The sequence below is a fragment of the Tachyglossus aculeatus genome, chromosome 4 (assembly GCF_015852505.1).
Source record: "Tachyglossus aculeatus isolate mTacAcu1 chromosome 4, mTacAcu1.pri, whole genome shotgun sequence".
Classification (NCBI taxonomy): Eukaryota; Metazoa; Chordata; class Mammalia; order Monotremata; family Tachyglossidae; genus Tachyglossus; species Tachyglossus aculeatus.
Window position 1 is genome coordinate 75,200,527 of NC_052069.1, and position 23,749 is coordinate 75,224,275.

General features: G+C 39.6%; 1 protein-coding gene across 2 annotated transcripts in view; it reads left to right on the forward strand.

Moving 5' to 3' along the window:
- NUDCD1 (NudC domain containing 1) overlaps nt 1–23,749 on the forward strand; it is an 84,751-nt gene that overhangs the window by 52,822 nt on the left and 8,180 nt on the right. For both annotated transcript variants that reach the window (XM_038744809.1, XM_038744810.1), the window contains exons 7-8: nt 1,628–1,772; nt 9,368–9,493. In XM_038744809.1, the coding sequence (XP_038600737.1) occupies nt 1,628–1,772; nt 9,368–9,493 (271 nt within the window). The remainder of the gene's footprint in view (nt 1–1,627; nt 1,773–9,367; nt 9,494–23,749) is intronic.

Below are 23,749 nucleotides of genomic sequence, written 5' to 3' on the forward strand. Positions count from 1 at the left end.
AGGGAATCACCTGTAGAATATTGGTAGATAAATCAATGGGAGTGAATGTGAAGTGAGATTAAGTGACTCGGAATGAAACCTTTACATTCTGTTCATATTCTTTATATTTGACCTCCAGTTTTCAGGTGTCTTTCCCGTGCTTTTTTTAAAGTTAGCTTTGTCTACTATTTAATTTCTCTCTCTTTTTTTTATAATGAGCCTTTGTTTGTTTCTACCGTTTGTGTTTCCCCATCCACAATCTGGCCAGAGAAGCCAGGAAGCCTTTCTGCAGTCAGCATTAATGGCTTTTCTGCTGCTTCTCCAATTCTTGGAAGAGGCCAAGAAACTGAGTTTGAGCTTCCAGCAGCAGCCGTAGTGAGAAGAACAGGAAATGCAAGCTGGGCAAGGATCACTGAATGAGTGGAGAGACTGGTGACATGTAGTGTCAGAAGCAGAACTCGGATCAGGACAGAAACAGTCTCCTTTTGTACAGCAGTGATTATCTGGGAATCTAGTTATACATAACTGATTAGGGCAGGTGGTAGACATTGAGCTAAATTCAGTGTAAAGCAGATTTTAATTCAGGTAATGGAGTATTTAGTTTCAGCAGTGCACTGAATTCCCCTTTAAATTAGTGAGAGAGCTTATCTTATTCAATTACTCTTTTAATACGTAGTTTTCTATCAGGTGTAAAATGTAATTACGTAATGTTATATTGGATTTTAAATCAAATCTGTGGAAGGTGGTCTTTTAATGAATTCTTTATAAGCCCATTTGATTTACATAAATTCATTTTTTTTAAATCACTGTGTATGTTGCCTAGGAAAATAGAAATCATTAGGCTATTCAGGCTGATGTTTCACCCCCTGACACAAGCACCGGTACTTGCCATGATTCTTGTGGCTATGGGCTTCTGTAGCGTGTCCTTGTGCTGTTGCCTCCGTGGCCTTACTGCCAATCTTTGCCCCGTCTCTACTTGGCTCTCCTTGGGTTAGGATGTCTGGGCAGTGAGGCAGTGGAGCACCTAGGCTGTAAAGGTGGCGGAGTGAAGTTGGGCCCAGGAGCCATGGGAGAAGCAACCATTCTCATGACGTGGGAAGCAGCACGGTGTAGTGGGAGTCAGGTCATAGGTTCCAGTCCCAACTCGGCCACTTGTCTGCTGTGTGACCTCTGCCTCAGTTACCCCATCTGTAAAATGGGGATTTGAGACTGTGAGCCCCATGTGTGACAGGGAGTGTGTCCAACCCAATTTGCTTATATTCACCCCAGTGCTTAGAACAGTGCCCAGTACGTAGTAAGCACTTAACAAATGCTATTATTATTGTTATTGTTATTATTATCATTAAGTGTCTATCTCCCCATTACCTACCCCTGAATCTCCCTTTTATTCCAAAGGCAGAGAACTGGACTAAACTTTACAATCTGCCTTTTTCGTACATTACTCAATTGTTGGTTTCCTTCAATATCCTTCATTGTCCACCTGGGACCTGTTGCTGCATAGTGTTTACCATGGGCCTGAGGTAATAAGGCATTTCCCCTTAGACTAAGACTTGCTCATTTGAGAGAAATAATTTCCCACAGGGGTAATATTTTCAAAGTAATTTCTCATTCTGACCTCCAGCAATATAATTGTTCTTTTCTTGTTTAGTTTGGAAGTTTCTTTAATTAAGAAAGATGAAGGACCCACGTGGCCAGAGCTAATTATCGGGGATGAACAAGGGGAATTCCTAAGGGATTCAGCTCAGTGTGCCGCGATCGCGGAACGTCTTATGCACCTGACCTCCGAAGAAATGGTAAGCAATTTGAAACAAGTGAACGCAGCTATCTTCTCAGGTGTCGTAAAGTCATAAGTTTTTCACAAATGATCCTGCAACTCTTTCCACTGAGGGAACAGCACTTTTGATTGGAATGGTGATCCTTCTGATTGGGATATTTTCAATCCATAGATGAGGCTGAAAAACTTAGTGCTTTTGCCCTAAATGCCTCCCAACTCTGAGGTGATAGACTGAGGTTCGGTTTTCATGGTCACCACTGAGATTAGCACAGGTCAGGGACTAATACAAATCTTTATTAGAGAGTTTGTGCGGCATAGAATAACGCAGACAGATGTAGAGGGATGTTACACAACTAGCACCCATTTGACTATGTTGGGGGACCGGGGGGGACCCCTATACTTCAGCACTGTGCTGGATCTCTTTCGGCACCAACTGTAGTCCTCGGTCCGGGGAGAAGTCCTCCTCGCTGCAGGCGGTTGTGGTCTTTTATCTCATTTAAAGAGTGGAATGTGCTGTCAGCAATAAGAAGCTGACTAGATAGAGTAGTGCCACCAATAATTTGCTGCAAGATGCTTGCTTACATTCCTCTGCGATCTCTTTCCGGGAAGAGGTCCCAAGACTTCAACGCTGCACGTATCTATTCCATTTATTTTAATTTGTTAGTATGTTTTGTCTTGTTGTCTGTCTCCCCCTTCTAGACTGTGAGCCCACTGTTGGGTAGGGACTGTCTCTATATGTTGCCACCTTGTACTTCCCAAGTGCTTAGTACTCTGCACACAGCACTCAATAAATACGATTGATTGATTGATTGATTCAGGCCAAACAAGGCCACTAAATCTACCTACCGGATACAGTGGTGTTCCGGATTGATCCCATTCAGCTTTACATGTTAGAAAAAGGGCATTTGTGGCCTACAGCCTTTTATTAATGCCATAATGGTCCAAAATGGTGGAGGAAAATTAGTTTTCTGTTGAGGGGAAACTACATTTATGGTACTGAGATATATTTATCTTAAAATGTTTATAGTTGCTTTTAAATGACAGAATAATAATAATGATGGTATTTGTTAAGCACTTACTATGTGCCGAGCACCGTTCTAAGCACTGGCGTAGACACAAGGTAATCAGTTTGTCCCATGCGGGGCTCACAGACTTAATCGCCATTTTACAGATTAGTTAACTGAGGCACAGAGAAGTTAAGTGACTTGCCCAGAGTCACACAGCTGATAAGTAGCAGAGCTGGGAGTAGAACTCCCGACCACTGACTTCCAACCCGGGCTCTTGCCAATAAGCCACACTCCTTCTCAGGAAGAAGCACAGAAGTGCATTAATAATAATAATGATAATGATGGCATTTGTTAAGCACTTACTATGTGCCAACCACTGTTCTAAGAGGGAAGCTTATGCTTAGCTTAGCACTTTGCTCATAGTAGATTCTCATGAAAATCTATTAATTGATTGGTAAAGTTCCAAGTAAAAAGGTGTATTTACGCCGCAAAGGAAGTGTCAAAAATGGGAACTGAATAAAGTTCAGTGGTCACGGGAATACGCTCAAAACTCTTCTCCATGTCACCGCTCTCAATAAATGTTTGACTGGCTAGCAGACAAGTTTTTTACGTGGACTTTAAGTGTAGAATACCATCATTCCTTCCCTTGAATAGTCAAACAACTTCTGTAACCTCACGCTCTTCCCAAAGAACTATAATAATCAGACAAGGGGTGACAAATATAAAGATTGTAAGAAAAAAAAAAATCAGAGGGTACCATCTTTGAAGAAAGTGTTCAGCAAATCTTTGCTCACTATCACTCTCATGCAGATAATTCCTGTATTTCCTACTGTTGAACTCTAGCCTAGAAGTCTCACTGGGCTTGCCAAGTCGAGGGGTAGCTGCCCCTTCCGCCCTCATATACTGCAACTCCCAATTCCTCCTCTTTCCAGCTGGAGATGTTGTGGGGTGTGAGCAAGTAGCGGTGGTGTAAGACGTTTTCAACTTGCAGAATACTGGGAATTGGCAGTGGCTGTTGGATTCTGAGCCAAGAGGAACCCCAAGTTCTGGTCCCCTAGCCAGAAAATACTCACTCCTACATTTAGCATTTCCTTGCCTTTTACATTGTTTTGGGGCTTGTTTACCTTTGGAGTTTCATTGGCTCTTCCTTTGTTATGTAGGTGTATGCTGTTCCTTCCCTTATGCTTAGATTTTGAGCCTTTTGGGCCACAGGGGCTCAGTCTAATTTTCATCTGAATATTTTTGTTCCAGCGTTTAGTACAGTTTGCTGCACTATACAGTGATTTTGCTGAGAAAAGGGAGATTGTTCCCCTCACTTCTGTGACAAATACAAGAATGTCACTTAATGTCCCTCTGTTGGACAGAGTTTTTTTGATGTCATATTCAATCAGTCAATTGTATTTATTGAGCACTTAGTGTGAAGAGCACTGTATTCAGAACCTGGGAGAGTACAATATAACAGAGTTGATAGACACGTTCCCAGCCCACAAGGAGCTTAGAGTCTAATAGACGTTAATATGAATAAATAAATTACAGCTAAGTACATATGTTCAAGAATAGGTATGCTGTTGCATGCGGCAATGATTGATGCTACCGCTCTTTTCCCTCTGGTCTGGAATCTGGTTCCAAAACTTGGGAGAATACAGTACAACAGAGGTGGTAGACGTAATCCCTGCCCTCAAAGTACCAGTCTAGAGGAGAAGTTTGCAATCTAGTTCTGAACTCAACTCCCTCCACCTTCAGGCTTCTTGCTCATTCATTCCTGCTTGGAATCCTTTCTTCATAGCCTTTGGAGAGCCCACCTCCAGGAGGCTTGCACCAATTACTCTTCTCCACCTTCCAAAGCTATGACAATTCAACATCCTCCCTTAGCACTCATGTTCATATACTTCTCCATAGCACATACATGTATATATATATATGTATATATATACATACAGAAAAAGAGAGAGAGAGAGAGGTTAATTAACACTTAAGTATTCAGCTATTTATCCTTGTATACCCACGCAATCAACATTTGGCACTTTCTTGGTTCTCCAGCTTCTACTTTTTATAAGTAATTTGTGCCGGCCCATCTCCCCCATTTGATTTTAAGCTCTTTGATAGCAAAGACCACATCTTTTATGTTTGTTGTGCTTTTCCAAGCGCTTAGTATAGTATCGTGCAAGCAGTCAGTGCTCAGTAAGTTGATTTCTGTGCCGTGATCAACATTATCAGGTTTTGAAGTTGAACTTTTACAGTGCGACCCTCTTCAGTGTGACTTTGAAGGACAGATCCTGGGTCTGCTGATTTATTCTGTTTTGCCCAGCCCCTATTAAGTGATAAGCATGTGTGAGTGAGTTTTCCTTAACATGGGGTTTTGGAAGACAAACCCCATGTTATAGAGCAACTTGGTGTATACCTAGTTCTTCCATAATGCATGTTTTCACTACGCTTTTGGGATAGAGCATTTTTAGGGAACTGGCAACTGTTCTTCCATCAGCATACATTGATCTGGTTCTCAAGTGATGTCAGAAGAAAGTAGTATGCATGTATGCAGCATTGCTAGTGTCATCCAAGGCCCGCAATCTATAAGAGTTTTCTGTTACACCGCATTGGTTAAGAACTCAACTGTATGTATTGATTTGCCATGAGACTCATTTCTGTGTAAAAATAGCACTTTATTTCATGTTAAATATGTAGTTAGCTCTTGTACATCAGTATGCCAGTTGTTTAACTAGGATTTTTACAAGCAATGCTTCTGCAAACTGAAATAATGCCTTTCTTTTTGTCTTCCTCCAGTATTAATGGACAGTCTCTGAAAGAGTTTAAGAGAAATTTTATAGGTCTGCCATGATTCTTTGATCATGAATCATACCAATTCCTTTAAAGGAACTGGTAGACATCAATAGTCTTAGTTTAGCAAATGGTTCAAATAAGAGCTCGGCGGATTGATTGAATAGCTTAAAATTATGATGGAAATGTCTTGATCCACTTTCTGCTTAAATAAGTGTGTGAGACCATTCTTAAATTTACAAAGTACAGAATGAAAAAAATGATTTTAAAGAAACCAAGGAATATAGACAGAAAAAGTACAGTGGAAAAAATAAAGGAAAGAGACATTGAATAGCAAGAAGAGCTTTTTTTTATTTTTTATGATCATTTGAAATTTGGGTTGCCTTCTGAACAATTTTAAGTGAACTTGTTCAATAATTAAGAGAAAGCCATAAAATAAGACTAAGGGGAATAAGCCTGACAGTTACCTAATGCATCTGATTTTTCTATAATTTTTCTCTTTGCAATTGCATAAAAATGAGTATGGATAACATAAATACCCTGGTTATCCTTTTAATATCCATTTAATTACAGTTTAGTATCCATTAGGGTAGGCCATAGATCTTAATTCCTTGATGTACATAGATCTTAATTCCATGGTGTCAAAATCACCAAAGAAACAGATCATCATGACGAATTATAATTGTAATGATCTTCAAACATGAGTGAATTACTACATGTATGTGTAATGAATTTAAGTTTAATATATTTAAATGGCATTTGCACTTTATTCTATCCTTTCTTGTTCTGTTGTCTTTACCAGTCTCCTTGTTGTTTTCCTTCTCATCTTGAAAAACCTTACTTCCAATTCAGACTTTCTTGGAATGACTCAGAAAACTGAGGATGCCCTCTTTCAATGATTTCTTGAATTTATAACATTTCAGAGATTTTCATTATGTGCCACAGCTTCAGTAAATTTTACTTTTGGGTAGTATCTGGTAGTTTAGCCCATTGTTAATGAATCAGCACTTTATAAAAGATTCCAGTGTACATAGCCAGTCAATTTCAGGCATTTGAGGTTATCAAGATATGACTCCCAAATGGTCATTTTCAAGTAGCCATAGAAACCAATTGAAAAGCTATCCACCTACCAACCAAAATGACCCGTTACCATCAAAAACGAAACTAACTCACAAATTCCTTTATAAAACAAGCCAGAGTAACAATTTAGAGTAGCTAAATTACTGCTAATTTTTAAATAACTGATAATTATTCTATAGTACAATGAAGACTTAGTTTTTAAGGCATTGAAATATATATCAGTACCTTAAAACCCAAGATTTCAGGCTACTAAAAATATTTACGAACTCCAGGTTAAAGAATCCCACTGATGAGTCTGGGGGGAGAAAGAAAACAAAAACACTCCCTGAATTCAAATTTCAAGGGTATTGTTATATCCTGCTTAGCACTCTTAATTGGTTTCATCCCATAAAAAAAATTTACTAAAGTATTCTTTCCAGGAAATGGGCCCTTGGGCTAAGAAACCAGAGGTCTGCTATTATCTCGGGTAAATAGATGTCTTCATCAAATTCTAAATTGAAGTGGGCTTTACTCACTATTTAAGTCAAGTGTTTCAGAGAGAGGAAGAAAAGTGCTATCAAAGAAAGACTGTCTCTATATGTTGCCAACTTGTACTTCCCAAGCGCTTAGTACAGTGCTCTGCACACAGTAAGCGCTCAATCAATGCGATTGATTGATTGATTGAGGATAGTTATGTTGGCAAGGCAGTCCAGACACCTCATGCCTGGGGAAGTGCTTCACCTTTTCCCATCAGTCTCACTGTTGTGTAGGGACTGTCTCTATATGTTGCCAACTTGTCCTTCCCAAGCGCTTAGTACAGTGCTCTGCACACAGTAAGCGCTCAATAAATACGATTGATGATGAGAAGACCACTGGAGAAAGTGACAGAAAACACAGTGTCATCAAGAGAAAGCCAGATCTCAATGATTCCCCCTTCTAGAGTGTGAGCCCGTTGTTGGGTAGGGACCGTCTCTATATGTTGCCAACTTGTACTTTCCAAGCGCTTAGTACAGTGCTCTGCACAGAGTAAGCGCTCAATAAATACGATTGAATGAATGAATGAAAGAACAGGGAATGGCTATTTAATCTTATAAGGGCTCGAAACAATGCAAATGTATATTTCTGAGGAAATATAATAGGAACTGAATGCCTAAGATCTGAATTATTTTTAAGAAAGTGTTAAATTTTCAAATGTAATATTTGTTTAAAATTGAAGGCCAACTCTACAGTTGTCCAGGTGCTTGGATATGGCTCTTGGGTCCTGGTACAGAAGCAGTAGGTTAGGGTGGTATAGATCTAAGCCTGACAGGGTATGAGGGGAAGTTTAAGAAGCCCCAGATCGCTAGATTAAAACAGTACTTCAGACAGCCAGTGACCAGAACTGGGGCAGGCCAGGCCAGTAGTGATTCCTGATATGTGGGGGCCGTTACAGTAGAGTAGAAGACAAACTTTTGGGGAGTCCCTCATCAGAGTCAACTTCCGAGTTGCTCCACTGCGTTGTGGATCGTGTGGAAGGTTAGAAGGAATCAAATTATTGGGCATCCAGGCCTGAAGCCCCGAGGGAGAGGTTCAATTTTGATCAATCAGTTTTGCTAGTGGTGAACAATTTTGATAACAGGTTTAGTGATGGGAGAGTTTGAATATATTGGCCACTTAGTAGATTTCAGTTACTTTTGGCTTCCCTTAGCCCAGATAATTCAGAGTCGGATCTTCTTTTTGAAATTCCAGCTCTAAAATTAGCATTTAAAAAGAAAATATTGCCGATTACATTTTAAGGGCATTTCTTCAATTAGAGATTTGCCTTTAGTGTCCAGATCTCTGACTCTTCTTTCTTTTTCACTGCTCTTCTCTCCACTCCTATTTCTCTTGTCTCCGTGGAAAAATGAATTAGCCCTTCTTTTTATTCACTTAAATTGTTTCTGTTATGAAGGAAAACAACCTTTCTATTTAATAGTACTTCTGAAATATCTGTCTTTTCTTAAATTGGCACCTTTAAAAAATCAGTTTCATCACAAATTTGATTGTCTCCTTAGATGTACTTTACAAAGCAGAAATGACACCCAGTTTCCTAATTTAAAAACATATTTTCAGTTATCTTTTCCATTGAAAATAAAGCCCAATTCTTTTCTTTTACTGAAGAAGGGGCAGGTTAGTTAGCAGACAGGGCTGTAAAACTTCTCTCCAACACTTTCAGGGATTACCCATTGGTGCTGAAGGGAGCCACACAAGGGAAGGGAGAAAGGGACTTCCATACGGTGAGTAATCTTGCTTTTTCTATCACTTCTACATGTCAAAACAAAAACTAAAGACATTTCAATTGTAACACTACACCCTGCCCTACTATCTCTTATTGTGCCATATTTATTAACACTGTCACACTTGTGTCTTTCATCTGCAACCACCACGGAATCCAATGCTATGTGTCAGAGAGATCTTTAGGGGTTATTTTTGTTTGTCTTATAGAACTTGTGGTGAGCACAAATCAGTCATCACAGAAATTAGGCTGGCTTTCTGAAGTGTTCTCAGACTATGCTTCAGTTGTAATAGAAAGTTGGTGTTCTCTGTGTATGTCTAGAGAGCATCGAGTGTATCAACTGTTGAAACTAGAGCAGTTCGAAAGCATTCATGTAATAAGCAAAGGTACACATGAAGAGTTAGTAGAATGTGATTAATGAAAAGCATTCAAGTAGTAATGTGATAATGATGTGTCCTTTAATATGTTCCCCAGCCTGTATTCCGGGTACTAATATATTTTCTTAATTTTTGGTTTAAGAATCCAAATCCGGACAAAGAGAAGCCTCCTTGCAATGCCCAAGAACTAGAAGAATGTGATGTGTTCCTTGAAGATGGCTCAAGCTTATGCAGATTTGATGGCAATACCTTGAAAACTACTCACGTGGTTAGTTCTTGTTTTATTTAAGCACAGGGTAGAAAAAAAAAACAGCTCCAAATGGAATTAGATGGTATAACTCAGTCGATATGATGATAAATTGGGGTACAGGAATTAAGAATTCATATTCTAGATGAATTTCTGGCTTACTGTTTTACTTTGAAAAGCCACTTGGAACAATATTATTTTAATTTTATAGACTGAGAGTATATAGCTAATATGGTATAGAAATCAGTCAGTGGCATTTGAGTGCATACCGTTTGCAGAGCACTGTACTAAGTGCTTGGTAGAGTACAGTATAACATAGTTGGTACACACGTGCTCTGCACACCGTAAGCGCTCAAGAAATATGATTGAATGAATGAATTCCCTGCCCATAACAAGCTTGCAGTCTAGAAAAGGTAATCTCCTTTCCATTTATATAAAGTAATGTAGTTTGAAAGGCACTTAAACATGTGTAGGATCATTTAAAAAATTCCTGTTGTTCCATAAAATACAAATTATATCTGTGCAGTAATTTCTCTTCAATAGCTGTTGCTTCTGACCCTAGAAACAGCCATAACATTGAGTCCGTAAATTGATAATTGAATTTGCTTGTGCCTACCTCACTATAATTCTCCTGGACCTGTGCCCTTGGACCTGTATCCATAGGCACTTTGGTATTCATCCCAGCACTTGTGTACATCTGTATAAATTATATATTATAAATTATTATATTACACAAGTACAATTATATTTTTATAATAAAAGATATCATACTTGTGCTATTGTAATTGAATACACTACAGTACTCCTTATTATAGTTGTGAATGTTAATGTCTGTCTCCCCTTCTAGACTGTACATTCGCTGTGGGTAGGGAAAGTGTCTACCAACTCTGTTGCATTATATTCTCCCAAATTCATTCATTTAATAGTATTCATTGAGTGCTTACTATGTGCAGAGACTGCACTAAGTGCTTGGGAGAGTACAATACAACAATAAACAGACACATTCTCTGCCCATAGTGAACTTGCATAGCACAGTGCTCTGCACACAGCAAACGCTCAATAAATACCATCGGTTGATTGACCCAACTCTCAAGTAATGGGAGTTAATGTGACAGGCACTAGTTGTGGAAGGGAAAATGAAAGGAAGCAAATGAAAGTTTCCAGTTTTTTTGCCCGTTATGTGTCAGGATCTCTGTTGGGCCTGTACCTACAGCAGGATTCTATAGGTGGTTCTTTGATCCTGTCCCTCAAGCAAGGATTCCCCTACTTGCAGAGCCAGAACTAGAATCCAGGTCTCCCGATTTCCAGAGCACTGAACAAACTGTTAGGTTTTCAATAAATCAATCAATCAATCATATTTATTGAGCACTGCACTAAGCACTTGGGAAGTACAAGTTGGCAACATATAGAGACAGTCCCTACCCAACAAGGGGCTCACAGTCTAAAAGGGGGACAGAGAACAAAACCAAACATACTAACAAAATAAAATAAATAGAATAGATATGTACAAGCAAAATAAATAAATAAATAAGTAAATAAATAGAGTAATAAATATGTACAAACATATATACATATATACAGGATTTCACACATACTTATACCCAAATCACCACAATCCTTGGTCTGACCAGCCAGGCATTTACAAACCTACTTTCTTCAGAGCTACACGGGGCAGGGGGGTGGGAGGGAATCACTGCCTAACTAATTCATCAGCTCTTTTATGGAGAAGCAATGTGGCCTAGTGGAAGGGGCACAGATTTGGGAGTCAGGAGATCTGGGTTCTAATCCTGGCTCTGGGTTACCATGTGAACTTGGGTAATAATAATAATGATGATGGTACTTGTGAAGCACTTACTATGTGGCAAGCACTGTTCTAAGCACTGGGGTAGATACAAGGTTGTCCCATGTGGGGTTCACAGTCTTAATCCCCATTTTACAGGTGAAGCAACTGAGGCACAGAGAAGTTAAGTGACTTGCCCAAAGTCACACAGCTGACAAGTGGCGGAGCTGGGATTAGAACCCACATCCTCTGACTTCTAAGCCCATGCGCTTTACGCTAAGCCACAGTGCTTCAATCAGTGGCATTTATTGATATTTATTGAGTGGTATTTATTGAGCACTTACTATGTGCAGAGCACTATACTAAGCACTTGGGAGAGTATAATACGGGAGAGTTGGCAGACATGTCTCCTGCCCACCAGGAGCTTAGAGTCAGGAGGGGTACAAAGGCATTAAAATCAATTATGGATTCATGTACAGTAAGTGCTATAGGGTTGAAGGTGGGGTGAATATGGCTCAGTGGAAAGAGCACGGACTTGGGAGTCAGAGGTCATGGGTTCAAATCTCGGCTCTGCCAATTGTCAGCTGTGTGACTTTGGGGAAGTCACTTCACTTCTCTGTGCCTCAGTTACCTCATCTGTAAAATGGATATTAAGACTGTGAGCCCCACGTGGGACAACCTGATCACCTTGTAACTTCCCCAGCGCTTAGAACAGTGCTTTGCACATAGTAAGCACTTAACAAATGCCATCATTATTATGAGAAGCGCATGGCTCAGTGGAAGGAGCCCGGGCGTTGGAGTCAGAGGTCATGGGTTCAAATCCCAGCTCCGCCACTTGTCAGCTGTGTGACTTTGGCCAAGTCACGTAACTTCTCTGGGTCTCAGTTCCCTCACCTGGTAAATGAGGATTAAGACCGTGAGTCCCCCCTGGGACAACCACATCACCTTGTAACCTCCCCAGTGATTAGAACAGTGCTTTGCACATAGTAAGCGCTTAATAAATGCTACCATTATTATTATTATTATTAAAGGTTATAGATCCAAGGCAGAAAGGAAGAGTAGGAGAAATGAGGGGAAGGGCTTTTGAAGGAAATGTGATTTTTAATAAGGCTGTGAAGGTGGGGAGAATGGTGGTCTGTCGTGTGAAGGACGAGGGAGTTCCAGGCCAAAGGGAGGATGTGGGCAAGGGATCAGTGATGAAGTAGGTGGGATTGCAGTATGGTAAGGAGCTGGCATCGGAGGAGCCAAGTGTGCGGGCCAGGTTGTAGTAGAAAATCAGCGAGGAGGTAATCAATCAATCAATCAATCAATCAATGGATTGATTACCTCCTCGCTGATTTTCTACTACAAGAGGGGGCAAGCTGATTGCTTTAAATCCAGTGTTGAGGAGTTTCTTTGTGATGCAGAGGTGGGTGGACAACCACTGGAGGTTCTTGAGGAGTGGAGAGAGTTAAACTGAATGGTAATTCACTTAACTTCTTTACCCCACTATTCTCATCAATAAAATGGAAATTAAGTGTCCATTCTCCCTTCCACTTAGACTCTGAGCCTCGTGTGGGACAGGGCTTGGGCCTGACTTTATTATCTTGTATCTACCCCTGCCCTTAGTACTGAGCCTGGCATATATCAAATATCATTATTATTACTACTGTTGTGCCTAACAAATATCATTATTATTACTACTATTATTATAAAAGTATACACCATGATTATCATCATTATTATTATTATTTAGGTGTAGTAAGTGGAAGGTAATAAATGCTTTACAGGTACCACAGTTGTTGTTATTATTTCCTAAACCCGAACATGGTATTCCAAACGGGTAATTAATGTCAACTGTAGTTGGGAAAATCACTTTGTAATTTTTACGTGAAATATTCCCCCATTAGGGAAGAGGAAGCTGTCCCTTGCTGATTTTTTTAATATCAGTATCACATCACTGATTTCTGATCATTTGATGGTCCATTATTAATCCCAGATATTTTCGTGTTCATCTCGTCTAATTTTTTTCTGTAGGTCTGATATAATTTTCTAATTTCCCTTCCCCCAAAGATCTTCATTATCCCTGATGAAAGAAAAATTTTGAGTTCTTATTTATCTAGAGGTTATGTATAGAAATTAAGTGGAAAGTACAGCATTAATATTAATAGTTGTTTTAGTAGTAACGTTTCAAAATGAACTAGTCAAACATAAATGTTTAGGCTAGTTGCTGAACTTTATATCACCTTCTAACGTCTATATTAATAGCTAAAAGTGATGATGAATCTTTTGTTCATGGAAAATGAATTCCTCTGAGTTGTCCAGTTACATTTGATGGTTATACTGGTGGAAAGAACAGGGGCCTGGGAATCAGAGGACCTGAGTTCTGGTACCAGCACTGCCACTTTCCTGCTGTGTGACCTTGGGCAGGTCACTTAACTTCTCTGTACCTTATTTACCTCATCTGTAAAGTGGGGATAAAATATGTTTTCTCCCTCCTGATCAGATTGTGAACCCTGTGGGACAGAGACTATGTTCAACCTAGTTATTTTGTATCTACCCCAGCTCTCAGTACAGAGCTTGCATAGAGTAAGTAAGCACTTAAGAAATTCCATTATTATTATTACTGTTATTAATATTGTTGTTATTATTATTGAGAAGCAGCGTGGCTTAGTGGAAAGAGCCCGGGCTTGGGACTCAGAGTTCGTGGGTTCTACTCCTGGCTCCGCCACTTGTCAGCTGTGGGACTTTGGGTAACTCACTTAACTTCTCTGTGCCTCACTTGACCTCATCTGTAAAATGGGGATTAAGACTGTGAACCCCACATGGGACAACCTGATTACTTTGTATCTAGTTCTTGGAACATAGTGCTTAACAAATACCATTATTATTATTATTATTAACAAATAATACAATTATTATTATTTAGACAGGCTTGTGAGTGGCTGTTACAAAGAAAAACTCTAGATTAAGAAAGGAAAAAGGGTATATTTTATTTTTTGAATGCATTGGCTAAGTAGCTATATGAACATTGTGCTTTTTATTAAAGTCTAAATCAGTCCTGTTGTCACAGTACAATATGTCCTTTAAAACTTTTTTTTCTCTGCCATAAAACCTATAGCTCAGGACACATCCATTACAATAATATGTACTATTGTAGTCTTTTCTGTTGCATAGTTCAATCATAAGCAGCATCCCTTCCCAAGCGATTTTTCCAAGCTTGTGATTTACATTTTCTATAAAAAAAAATAGCCGACCTACAAATTTAATTTAAGAAAAATTTAAACTTTCACAGGTCACAGATTGTTGTTTAATGAATTACAGGTTAAAATTGTTTTTTTAGCAATTGTTGTACTGGGGGATTTTGTTTCTCATTCATTTATTTTTTTAATGGTATTTGTTGACCGCTTACTCTGTGCCAGGCACTGTAGTAGTGCCTGGGGTAGATACAATCTAATCAGATTGACACAGTCCATGTCCCCTGTGGGACTCACAGTCTTAATTCCCATTGTATGGATGAGGTACCTGAGACACAGAGAGGTTGTGACTTTCCCAAGGCCCTACAACAGACAAGTGATGGAGCCAGAATTAGAATCCAGGTCCTCTGACTTTCAGGCCTACTCTATTCGCTAGGCCATACTGCTTCACTTTTATTCATTAAATCTTCTTTTTAGTAATTCTTTTTAAGCAGGTAATTGGAGTCTATATTATTTTAAACTGACGTCAAAGGGACTTTGAAATTAAGTAACAATTAAGAAATAGATTTGATTCTGAGGATTTTGCAGGCAAATTGCTTGTTCTCCAAAATGCCTAAGATTTGTTGCTATTAGTTCATTGCTAAGTAAAAATGATCCCTCTTCAGCACACTTGGTCTGGTTCTGCCATAATCCATGTTATCACTAAGGGGTTCTGGATAGAATATGATGGCAGAATTGAAGAACTTTCTTGTCAAATTGTGTATCTGTGTGGATACAGTGCTGTTTGATGTCAGGGTAACTCTTGTGAGCCTACCTCCTTAGCACAGGGGAATGCATTCTAGAAGAGCTATTTGGCAATTTTTTTTTTAACTAAACTGTTTTTGGAATTTGTGGGTTAATACCCTTAATTTTAGAAACACAGCTACCTTAGAATTCAAAATAAATATATATGACACTGAGTGGCAGTAGTAATGCAAAGAAAGTAGAAGGGGGAAAAAAAATCCCAATGTGATCAGGGACTAGAAGTGAGGTTAAAAGAATAATGACACATAAAAGGCATCCACTTCATAGTAACAGTCACAGTTTTGACAGGGAATGTTCCCAGAGGCTGTGCTTCTTCTTGCTTCTACTGTTTTCTCCCAGATATCTCCTTCAGAGTCTCTCCCTCATCTCCAACCCTTTTTGAAATTGCTTCACATCAGAAATAGGACAAAAAGTCAGGGCACTCAGGAAACCACCATAGTAAGAGACATGAAATAGAAAAGATAAGGCAATCCCCAAAAGATTAATGACTTTATTCACATTAATCTGGATGACAAAGAATGGTAGGAAGCATTTTATTAGAGGTAATTAAAAATGTGGCTGTGCCATAAATAAAGGTATCAGAAATGAAGACGATGGAATGACTCAAAATATTAAATTACAGTAAATTGCCAGCAACAGAATGTACCATCGGAGAGTCCTAAACAAATTTAAGGCTAAATCCAGAGGACTACTAATAAGAAATTATGATTCATCAATTAAACCACGCTGCTGGGAATTCACAGAAGCACAAATTACACTGACATTTTCAAGAGGGAATCAATGATGGGGTCAGGAGTTACGGATAAATGAATCTGATTTTAAGAGTTTTTAAGACAATTATATAGAAATAGAACTCTGTATGTGGAACAAACTAGCGTGGGCTTAATAGTAATTAATGCACAGGATTTAATGTTTTTTTAAATGTGCCTAATCCAGTTTCACTTTTCAGTTTCCTTTGTCCTAAAAAAATTGCTTAAGCCATCTGTATTTTTCCCCATCATTTATAATCTGATAACTCTAAAATAATTGTATCCAAAATAATGTGCTGTTTTTGTTATTTAGTCTTTGTAAAAATACATTTTTGATTCAATCAGTCAATGGTATTTATTGAGCACTTACTATGTTCAAACTACTATACAAAGCACTTGGGAGAGTACAGTACAACAGAATTAGCAGACACGGTCCTTGCCCATATTGAATTTACAGTCTTGAGGGGGAGACAGACATTAATATGAATAAATAATTTATTATGCATAATTTAAAGATATGGACATAAGTGCTATGGGGTTGGACTGGACTGGAGATGTAGATTTGAGAATTATATATTTACTTTTATAGTTTATATAGTTACTTTCCTCGAATCGTCAGTCATAGATTATGTGACAGTTTCTAATGAAAGGGATTTAGTCTTTTGAGGCCATGAAAAATGTGGGAAAAGTCATGATGAAAATGTTCGTTTGTTCAACATCTGAAACAAATCAGTTTAGAAGTGTTTCTCAAGTGGTAGGTGCATCTTCAGATTAGGCAGCTCTATGCCTCCGTCATAATCTAATGTGAGTATATTCTTGAAGAATTTATAGTGCAGGTACCAATTTGTGGATGTTGGTCTATTAGGACATTAAATATTAAAACTATAATAGCTTGATTACATCAGAGAGTTGGATTTTATTTTATTTTGTTAGTATGTTTGGTTTTGTTCTCTGTCTCCCCCTTTTAGACTGTGAGCCCACTGTTGGGTAGGGACTGTCTCTATATGTTGCCAATTGGTACTTCCCAAGCGCTTAGTACAGTGCTCTGCACATAGTAAGCGCTCAATAAATACGATTGATGATGATGATGATGATGATGATGATGATTTCTTTCCGTCTTCATTTCACATCAAATCTGCCTGTTCCAATTAAAAGATTTGTTGTGTTCATATTTTTGTAGAAGTAATATCAAATCGTGATAGCCTGTATTACAGTGATGGCAGCAACCCAGATTATTTATTTGTTCAATGTGTATTCCGTTAGGTATATTTAATATTTTTTAAAAAAGAACAGATAGGACAAAATTATCTTCACTGTGTCATATTTTTGTCCTTTCAGATATCACTAGTGTCTATTACGTACTTTAAATTGTAAACCCCTTAGTGTAGTTTTCAGCACTTTGCAGAAATGATATAAATTAATAATTGTTGAGGAAACTGAAGGTCACTACTACTGGCCTAAATCAGAGTCCCAGAAGTGAAATAAATATGATTGAATGAATGAATGAATGAAATGTTCCATTTTAGATTAAATTTGAGGTTTCCAAATAGCCACACCAAGATGCTGACTATTGAAAAGAGTCAGTCAACAGTATTTGTTGAATACGTATTAAGCAATCCCAATACTAGATGCTGTGGTGAGTTAGAGGAACAATAAGACCCAGCTGATGTCTTCAAAAAGCTTAAATTTAATGAAAGTCTAAAGTTAGTTGTATGCTATTCTGGTACAGGTTTTTTTGTGTTTATAGAACAGAGTAGAAGAAGGTAGATTAAATGAATTCATTCCATTATTGAATACTTAATTGGTAATTATCCAGAATGGAGAAAGTTAGTTGAATGCTAGGAATTCATGTTTTAATAGCTCTTTAGGGGATATAGTCATAAATGATAATAATCCTATTCTTCCAAAGTACCTAAAATGAATGATTTTGCTACTAATGAATCCCAATAGGAGACGGGTCAGACTTATTGTATTGTTTTGAAAGGAAATAGCATTATTTGAGCTCTTGAGTAAATTCTTGGAATTGGTATGCCTCTCTCCAACAGAAGGTTTTTCTGCTGGGATCTTTCAATTATTATTATGATAATATTTTAATTCCAGTGTTATCCTGCATGTTAAATGCTTATTCTATGCGAGGTGCTCTGGTATAATAAATAATAATAATAATGGTACTTGTTAAGCACTACTATGCGCCAAGCACTGTTCTGAGCACTGGGGTGGATACAGGGTAATCAGGTTGTCCCACATGGGGCTCACACTTTTAATCCCCATTTTACAGATGAGGTAACTGAGGCACAAAAAAGTTTGGTGACTTGCCCAAGTTCACACCAGAGAGGTGGTGGAGCCAGGGTTAGAACCCACATCCTCCGACTCCTAAGCCCATGCTCTTCCCACTAAGCCACGCTGCTTCCCAGAGACCACATTTACTCCCTGTCCCACAGAAAGTTCAGAATCCATCTTCTACCCATTTTACACATGAGGAAACTGAAGCCCAGAGATCTTAAGTGACTTACCCAAGTTCACCGTCATTTGGTGGCAGAACTTGGACTAGAACCAGGACTTTGGGGCTCTATCTCCAAGTCCTTGCTCTGTTTCACAGATTCTCTTTTTAGTTTTAAACTGTGAGTCCTATGCGGTACAAGGACTGTGTCTGATCTGATTAATTGTATCTAGCCCAGCGCTTAGAACAGTGCCTGATATCTGGAAAGTTCTTAACAATGACAATAATTATAATAAAAAATAATAATAATACTCTCCCAAGATCTTACTTTAGTGCTCTGAACACAGTAATAATAATAATAATAATAATGGCATTTATTAAGCGCTTACTTTGTGCAAGGCACTGTTCTAAGCGCTGGGGAGGTTACAAGGTGATCAAGTGGTCCCAGGGGGGCTCACAGTCTTAATCCCCATTTTACAGATGAGGCAACTGAGGCCCAGAGAAGTGAAGTGACTTGCCCAAAGTCACACGGCTGACAAGTGGTGGAGCCACGATTTGAACCCATGACCTCTGACTCCAAAGTCCGTGCTCTTTCCATTGAGCCACGCTGCTTCCCCTGTAGACACTTAATAAATACCACTGATGGATCCTGGTCATGTCATGTCATCCTGTTTAACCACTTTAAACTTTTGTGAATCATCATATCAATTTGCTGTTGATCCATTAAGGCTTTTTGCTTTTATTCATTCATTCATTCAGTTGTATTTATTGAGCGCTTACTGTATGCAGAGCACTGTTCTAAGCGCTTGGGAAGTACAAGTTTGCAACATATAGAGACGGTCCCCACCCAACAAGGTTCACAGGCTACAAAAGGGAGACAGATAACAAAACAAAACATGTGGACAGGTGTCAAGTCGTCAGAACAAATAGAATTAAAGCTAAATGCACATCATTAACAAAATAAATAGAATAGTAAATATGTACAAGTAAAATAGAGTAATCAAGCTGTACAAACATATGTACAGGTGCTGTGGGGAGAGGAAGGAGGTAGGGCCCGGGCGGGTGGGGAGGAGGAGAGGAAAAAGGGGACTCAGTCTGGGAAGGCCTCTTGGAGGAGGTGAGCTCTCAGTAGGGCTTTGAAGGAAGAGAGCTAGCTTGGCGGATGTGTGGAGTGAAGGAATTCCAGGCCAGGGGGAGGACGTGGGCCAGGGGTCAGCGAAGGGACAGGCTTTTATCTATTTTAATTTGTTTAATGTACATTTGGGTTTTCTGAGGTTTTTTTTTAATGGTACTTGATAAGTACTTAGTATGTGCTAGACATTGTATGAAGCATTGAGGTAGATTCAATTACTGAATTGTACTTTCCAAGTGCTTAGTACAGTGCTCTGCTCACAGTAAGCGCTCAATAAATAAGATTGAATGAATGAATGAATTCAAGAAAATCACATTGGACACACTCCTTGTCCCACATGGGGCTTATAGTGTAAATCTGAAAGAGGAGAATTTAATCACCATTTTTCAAATGAGGTAACTGAGACCCACAGAAGTTAAGTGACTAGCCTAAGATCACATAGCAGGCGAGTGGCAGAGCCAGGTTTATTCATTCATTCGTTCAGTCGCATTTATTGAGCACTTACTGTGTGCAGAGCACTGTACTAAGCACTTGGGAAGTACAAGTCGGCAACATATAGAGACGATCCCTACCCAACAACGGGCTCAAAGTCTAGAAGCAGGAGGCAGACAACTAAACAAAACATGTGAACAGGTGTCAAAATCGTCAGAACAAATAGAATTATAGCTATTTGTATAGCTATTTATATAGAATTATAGCTATTCTAATTATAGGAGTAGAACCCAGTCTTGTGACTTCCAGGGCTGCGTTCTTTCCACCAGGCCAGGCTGCTCCCCTATTTGATTGTAAACTCCTATAGGATAGGGCCTATAAGAGACCTTTTTTAACTAAGCCCTAATTTCCTCTTCTTCCATTCCCTTTTGCTTTGTCCTTGCACTTGGATTTCACCCTTTATTCACCCCCCCTCAGCCCGATAGCACTTATATACACATCCATAATTTACATATTTATTTTAATGTCTGTCTCCCCCTCTGGATTGTAAGCTTTTTGTGGGCAGGGAACATGTCTACCAACTCTGTCGTATTGTGATCTCCCAAGCACGTAGTACAGTGCTCTTCACACAGTAAGTGCTTAATAAATATGATTGATTGACTAATAGGGATGATGTCTTGTACTATCCCTCCCCCAACTCCTACTAGTGATCTGCCTGTAGGTGCTCAATAATAATATTGATGATGGTGGTTATAGTGGACAGTGGATGACATATTTTTGGATAAGATCGTTCTAGTGGAAAATATGTCTTTAGGGCAGTTTTAAATCCTCAGCCCCAAAATGTGATGCTTGCCATAGAGCAGTATGGAGACAAAATAATGTTTACGGAATCCCATTACTACTGGTTATATCCCAGAGCTTAGTTTTCAGAATATCTGCATGTTTTTCGGAGTGCATGTCAGTCTCTTCTCTCTCCTTCCCCGTCCTATTAGACCCTACTGCTAATCTAGTAAGAGTACTGCAGTGCTATTGAAGGGAGGATCGGAGAAGACACCAGTACTCTTGGATAGCAGCTATCCATCAGCTGAATCTCATCCTAGGAAGGAGGCTCGCCGGAAGATGGAGCTCCGAAGCTAAAATTACAGTTAACATGGGCCAAAAAAATCCAGAAATTTTGCAGAAATGTACTGTTGCCAACCCTCCCTCTGTAGGATTATAAATAATGCCAGCAACAACTGATGTTGAGACACTCAGAACGTAACATTCAGAATTTTTTTATTTTTTAAATTTTATTTGGAAATGATCATTGGCTTACTATATGCTAACTCGGCCATAGAGCAGAAAGAGACTCAAGGTCATTTTATCCATGTTCCTGCAGCAGGTGAGTGATTAGCTGTCCAAGAAAGATGGTTGCCAGTCCCATTTTTAAAGTTTTCCAGAAGTAGAGCTTCTGTAATCCAGCGATTTCAAACTCTCCATTTTAGTACTTAATCACCCTTACAGTCACGAAATTCTTCTCATTATCTAACCAGATTCACTGTTAATCAGTGGTACTTATTGTCTGCAGAGCACTCTACTAAGTGCCAGGGAAAGTTCAATATAATAAAGTTGGTCTGTGTGATCCTTGCCCACAGGAGTTTACAGTCTCTAGGGAGAAACACATCAAAATAAAGTACTGATAGGGGAAGTAGTAGTAGTAAGTAGTAGAGTGTAAGGATATTTACATCATTGTTGGGTGGCTGGGTTGATTATCAAAGTGTTTAAGGGGTGCAGCCCTAAAGGGGTACTACATAATTAACATAGAGGGTGGGCAAAAGGGAAAATGAGGACTTAGTCAGGGAAGGCCTCCTGGAGGAGATGTGATGTTAAGAGGGTTTTAGAGATGGTGAGAGACCGTTAGATAAGAAGGAAGAGGGAATTCCATGCCCGAGGGAGGTCGTTGGCCAGGAAGGGTTCGGCGATGAGAAAGATGAGATCAAGTGACAGAGAGTAGGTTGGTATTAGAGGAGTGGAGTGTTTGGATTGGGTTGTGGTGAAAATCAGTGAGGTAAGGTAGGAGGGCCTGAGCTGATTGAGTGCCTTAAAGCAAATGGTAAGGAGTTTCTGTTTGATGCAATCAATCAATCATATTTATTGAGCACTTACTATGTGCAGAGCTCGGAACTAAGTGCTTGGGAGAGTACAGTACAAGAGAATGAGCAGATATTCATTCATTCATTCAGTCATATTGAGCAAGTACTGTGTGCAGAGCACTTGAGAAGTACAAGTCAGCAACATATAGAGACGGTCCCAATGGGCTCACAGTCTAGAATGGGGAGACAGACAGCAAAACAAAACAAGTAGACAGGTGTCAAAACTGTCAGAATAAATAGAATTATAGCTAGATGCACATCATTAATAAAATAGAGTAGTAAATATGTACAAGTAAAATAAAGTAATAAATATGTACAAAAATATCCGAGTGCTGTTGGGAAGTGAAGAGGGTAGGGCAGGGAGGGGGGCGATAGGGCGGGGAGGAGGAGGAGGAGGAGAGGAAAAGGGGGGACTCAGTCTGGGAACGCTTCCTGCAGGAGGTAAGCTCTCAGTAGGGCTTTGAAGGGAGGAAGAGAGCTAGTTCAGTGGATATGTGGAGGGAGGGCATTCCAGGCCAGAGGAAGGACGTGGGCCAGGGGTCAATGACGGGACAGGCGAGAACGAGTCCCAGTGAGAAAGTTAGTGGCAGAGGAGTGGAGGGTGTGGGGTGGGCTGCAGAAGGAGAGAAGGGAGGTAAGGTAGGAGGGGGTGAGGTGATGGACAGCCTTGAAGCTGAGAGTGAGGAGTTTTTCCTTGATTCGTAGGTTAACAGACAACCACTAGAGATTTTTGAGGAGGGGAGTGACATGCCCAGAGCGTTTCTGTACAGAGGTAATCCAGGCAGCAGAGTGAAGTATAGACTGAAGCGGGGAGAGACAGGAGGATGGGAGATCGGAAAGGAGGCTGATGCAGTAATCCAGTCGGATATATTCACTGCCCATAACGAGCTTAGAGTCTATAAGAGGAGAAAGACATTAATATGAATAAATAGATAATACAGAGGTGGATGGGCAGTGACTGCAGGAGTTGAAGATAATGTCAAGATCTTGGGCTTGTAAGATAGGGAGGATAGTGGTGTTGTCTACAGTGATAGGAAGACCAGGAGGAGGACAGGGTTTGGTTGAGAAGATGAGTTCTTTTTAGGGCATTTTATGTTTGAGGTGTTGGCGGCTCATCCAGTTAGAGCTGTCATGAAGGCAGTACGAAATGCAAGGCAGCAGAAGTGAGTGATCAGAGCTGGAGAGGTAGATTTGGGGATCAGCCGTGACTGTACCAAGTATGTGTGAAAGTAGAGTATAAGCATTCTCCCTTTTTGCTCCAGGAAAAATTATGGGCTGAAAATCCCAAATCCTGCTTGGAGAAGGGAATGCCAGACTGAGTTGGGTTGCATTTGGATCCGTGTGTAAACTTTTCACACTGTACAAGCTTCTCGTAGAGGGATTTTTTTTAATTTTTCACTTTAAAAACTTGGGAAGTTATCCTGCACCATATTGTAGACACATCATAGTCGTATAAATAAAATGTGTCCAGCTGTTACAAGCAGACCCATCTGTAGGTGGGAGTCACAGAGAAGGAACAGAATGGAGATAGAAAAGGTTGTACTGTCAGATGCACCTTCAAGCCTGTGATCAAGGCAAAACAAAGGGAGTTGAGAAAGGTGGTCACGGAAGTCAGGAGAGGGTACTGAAGGG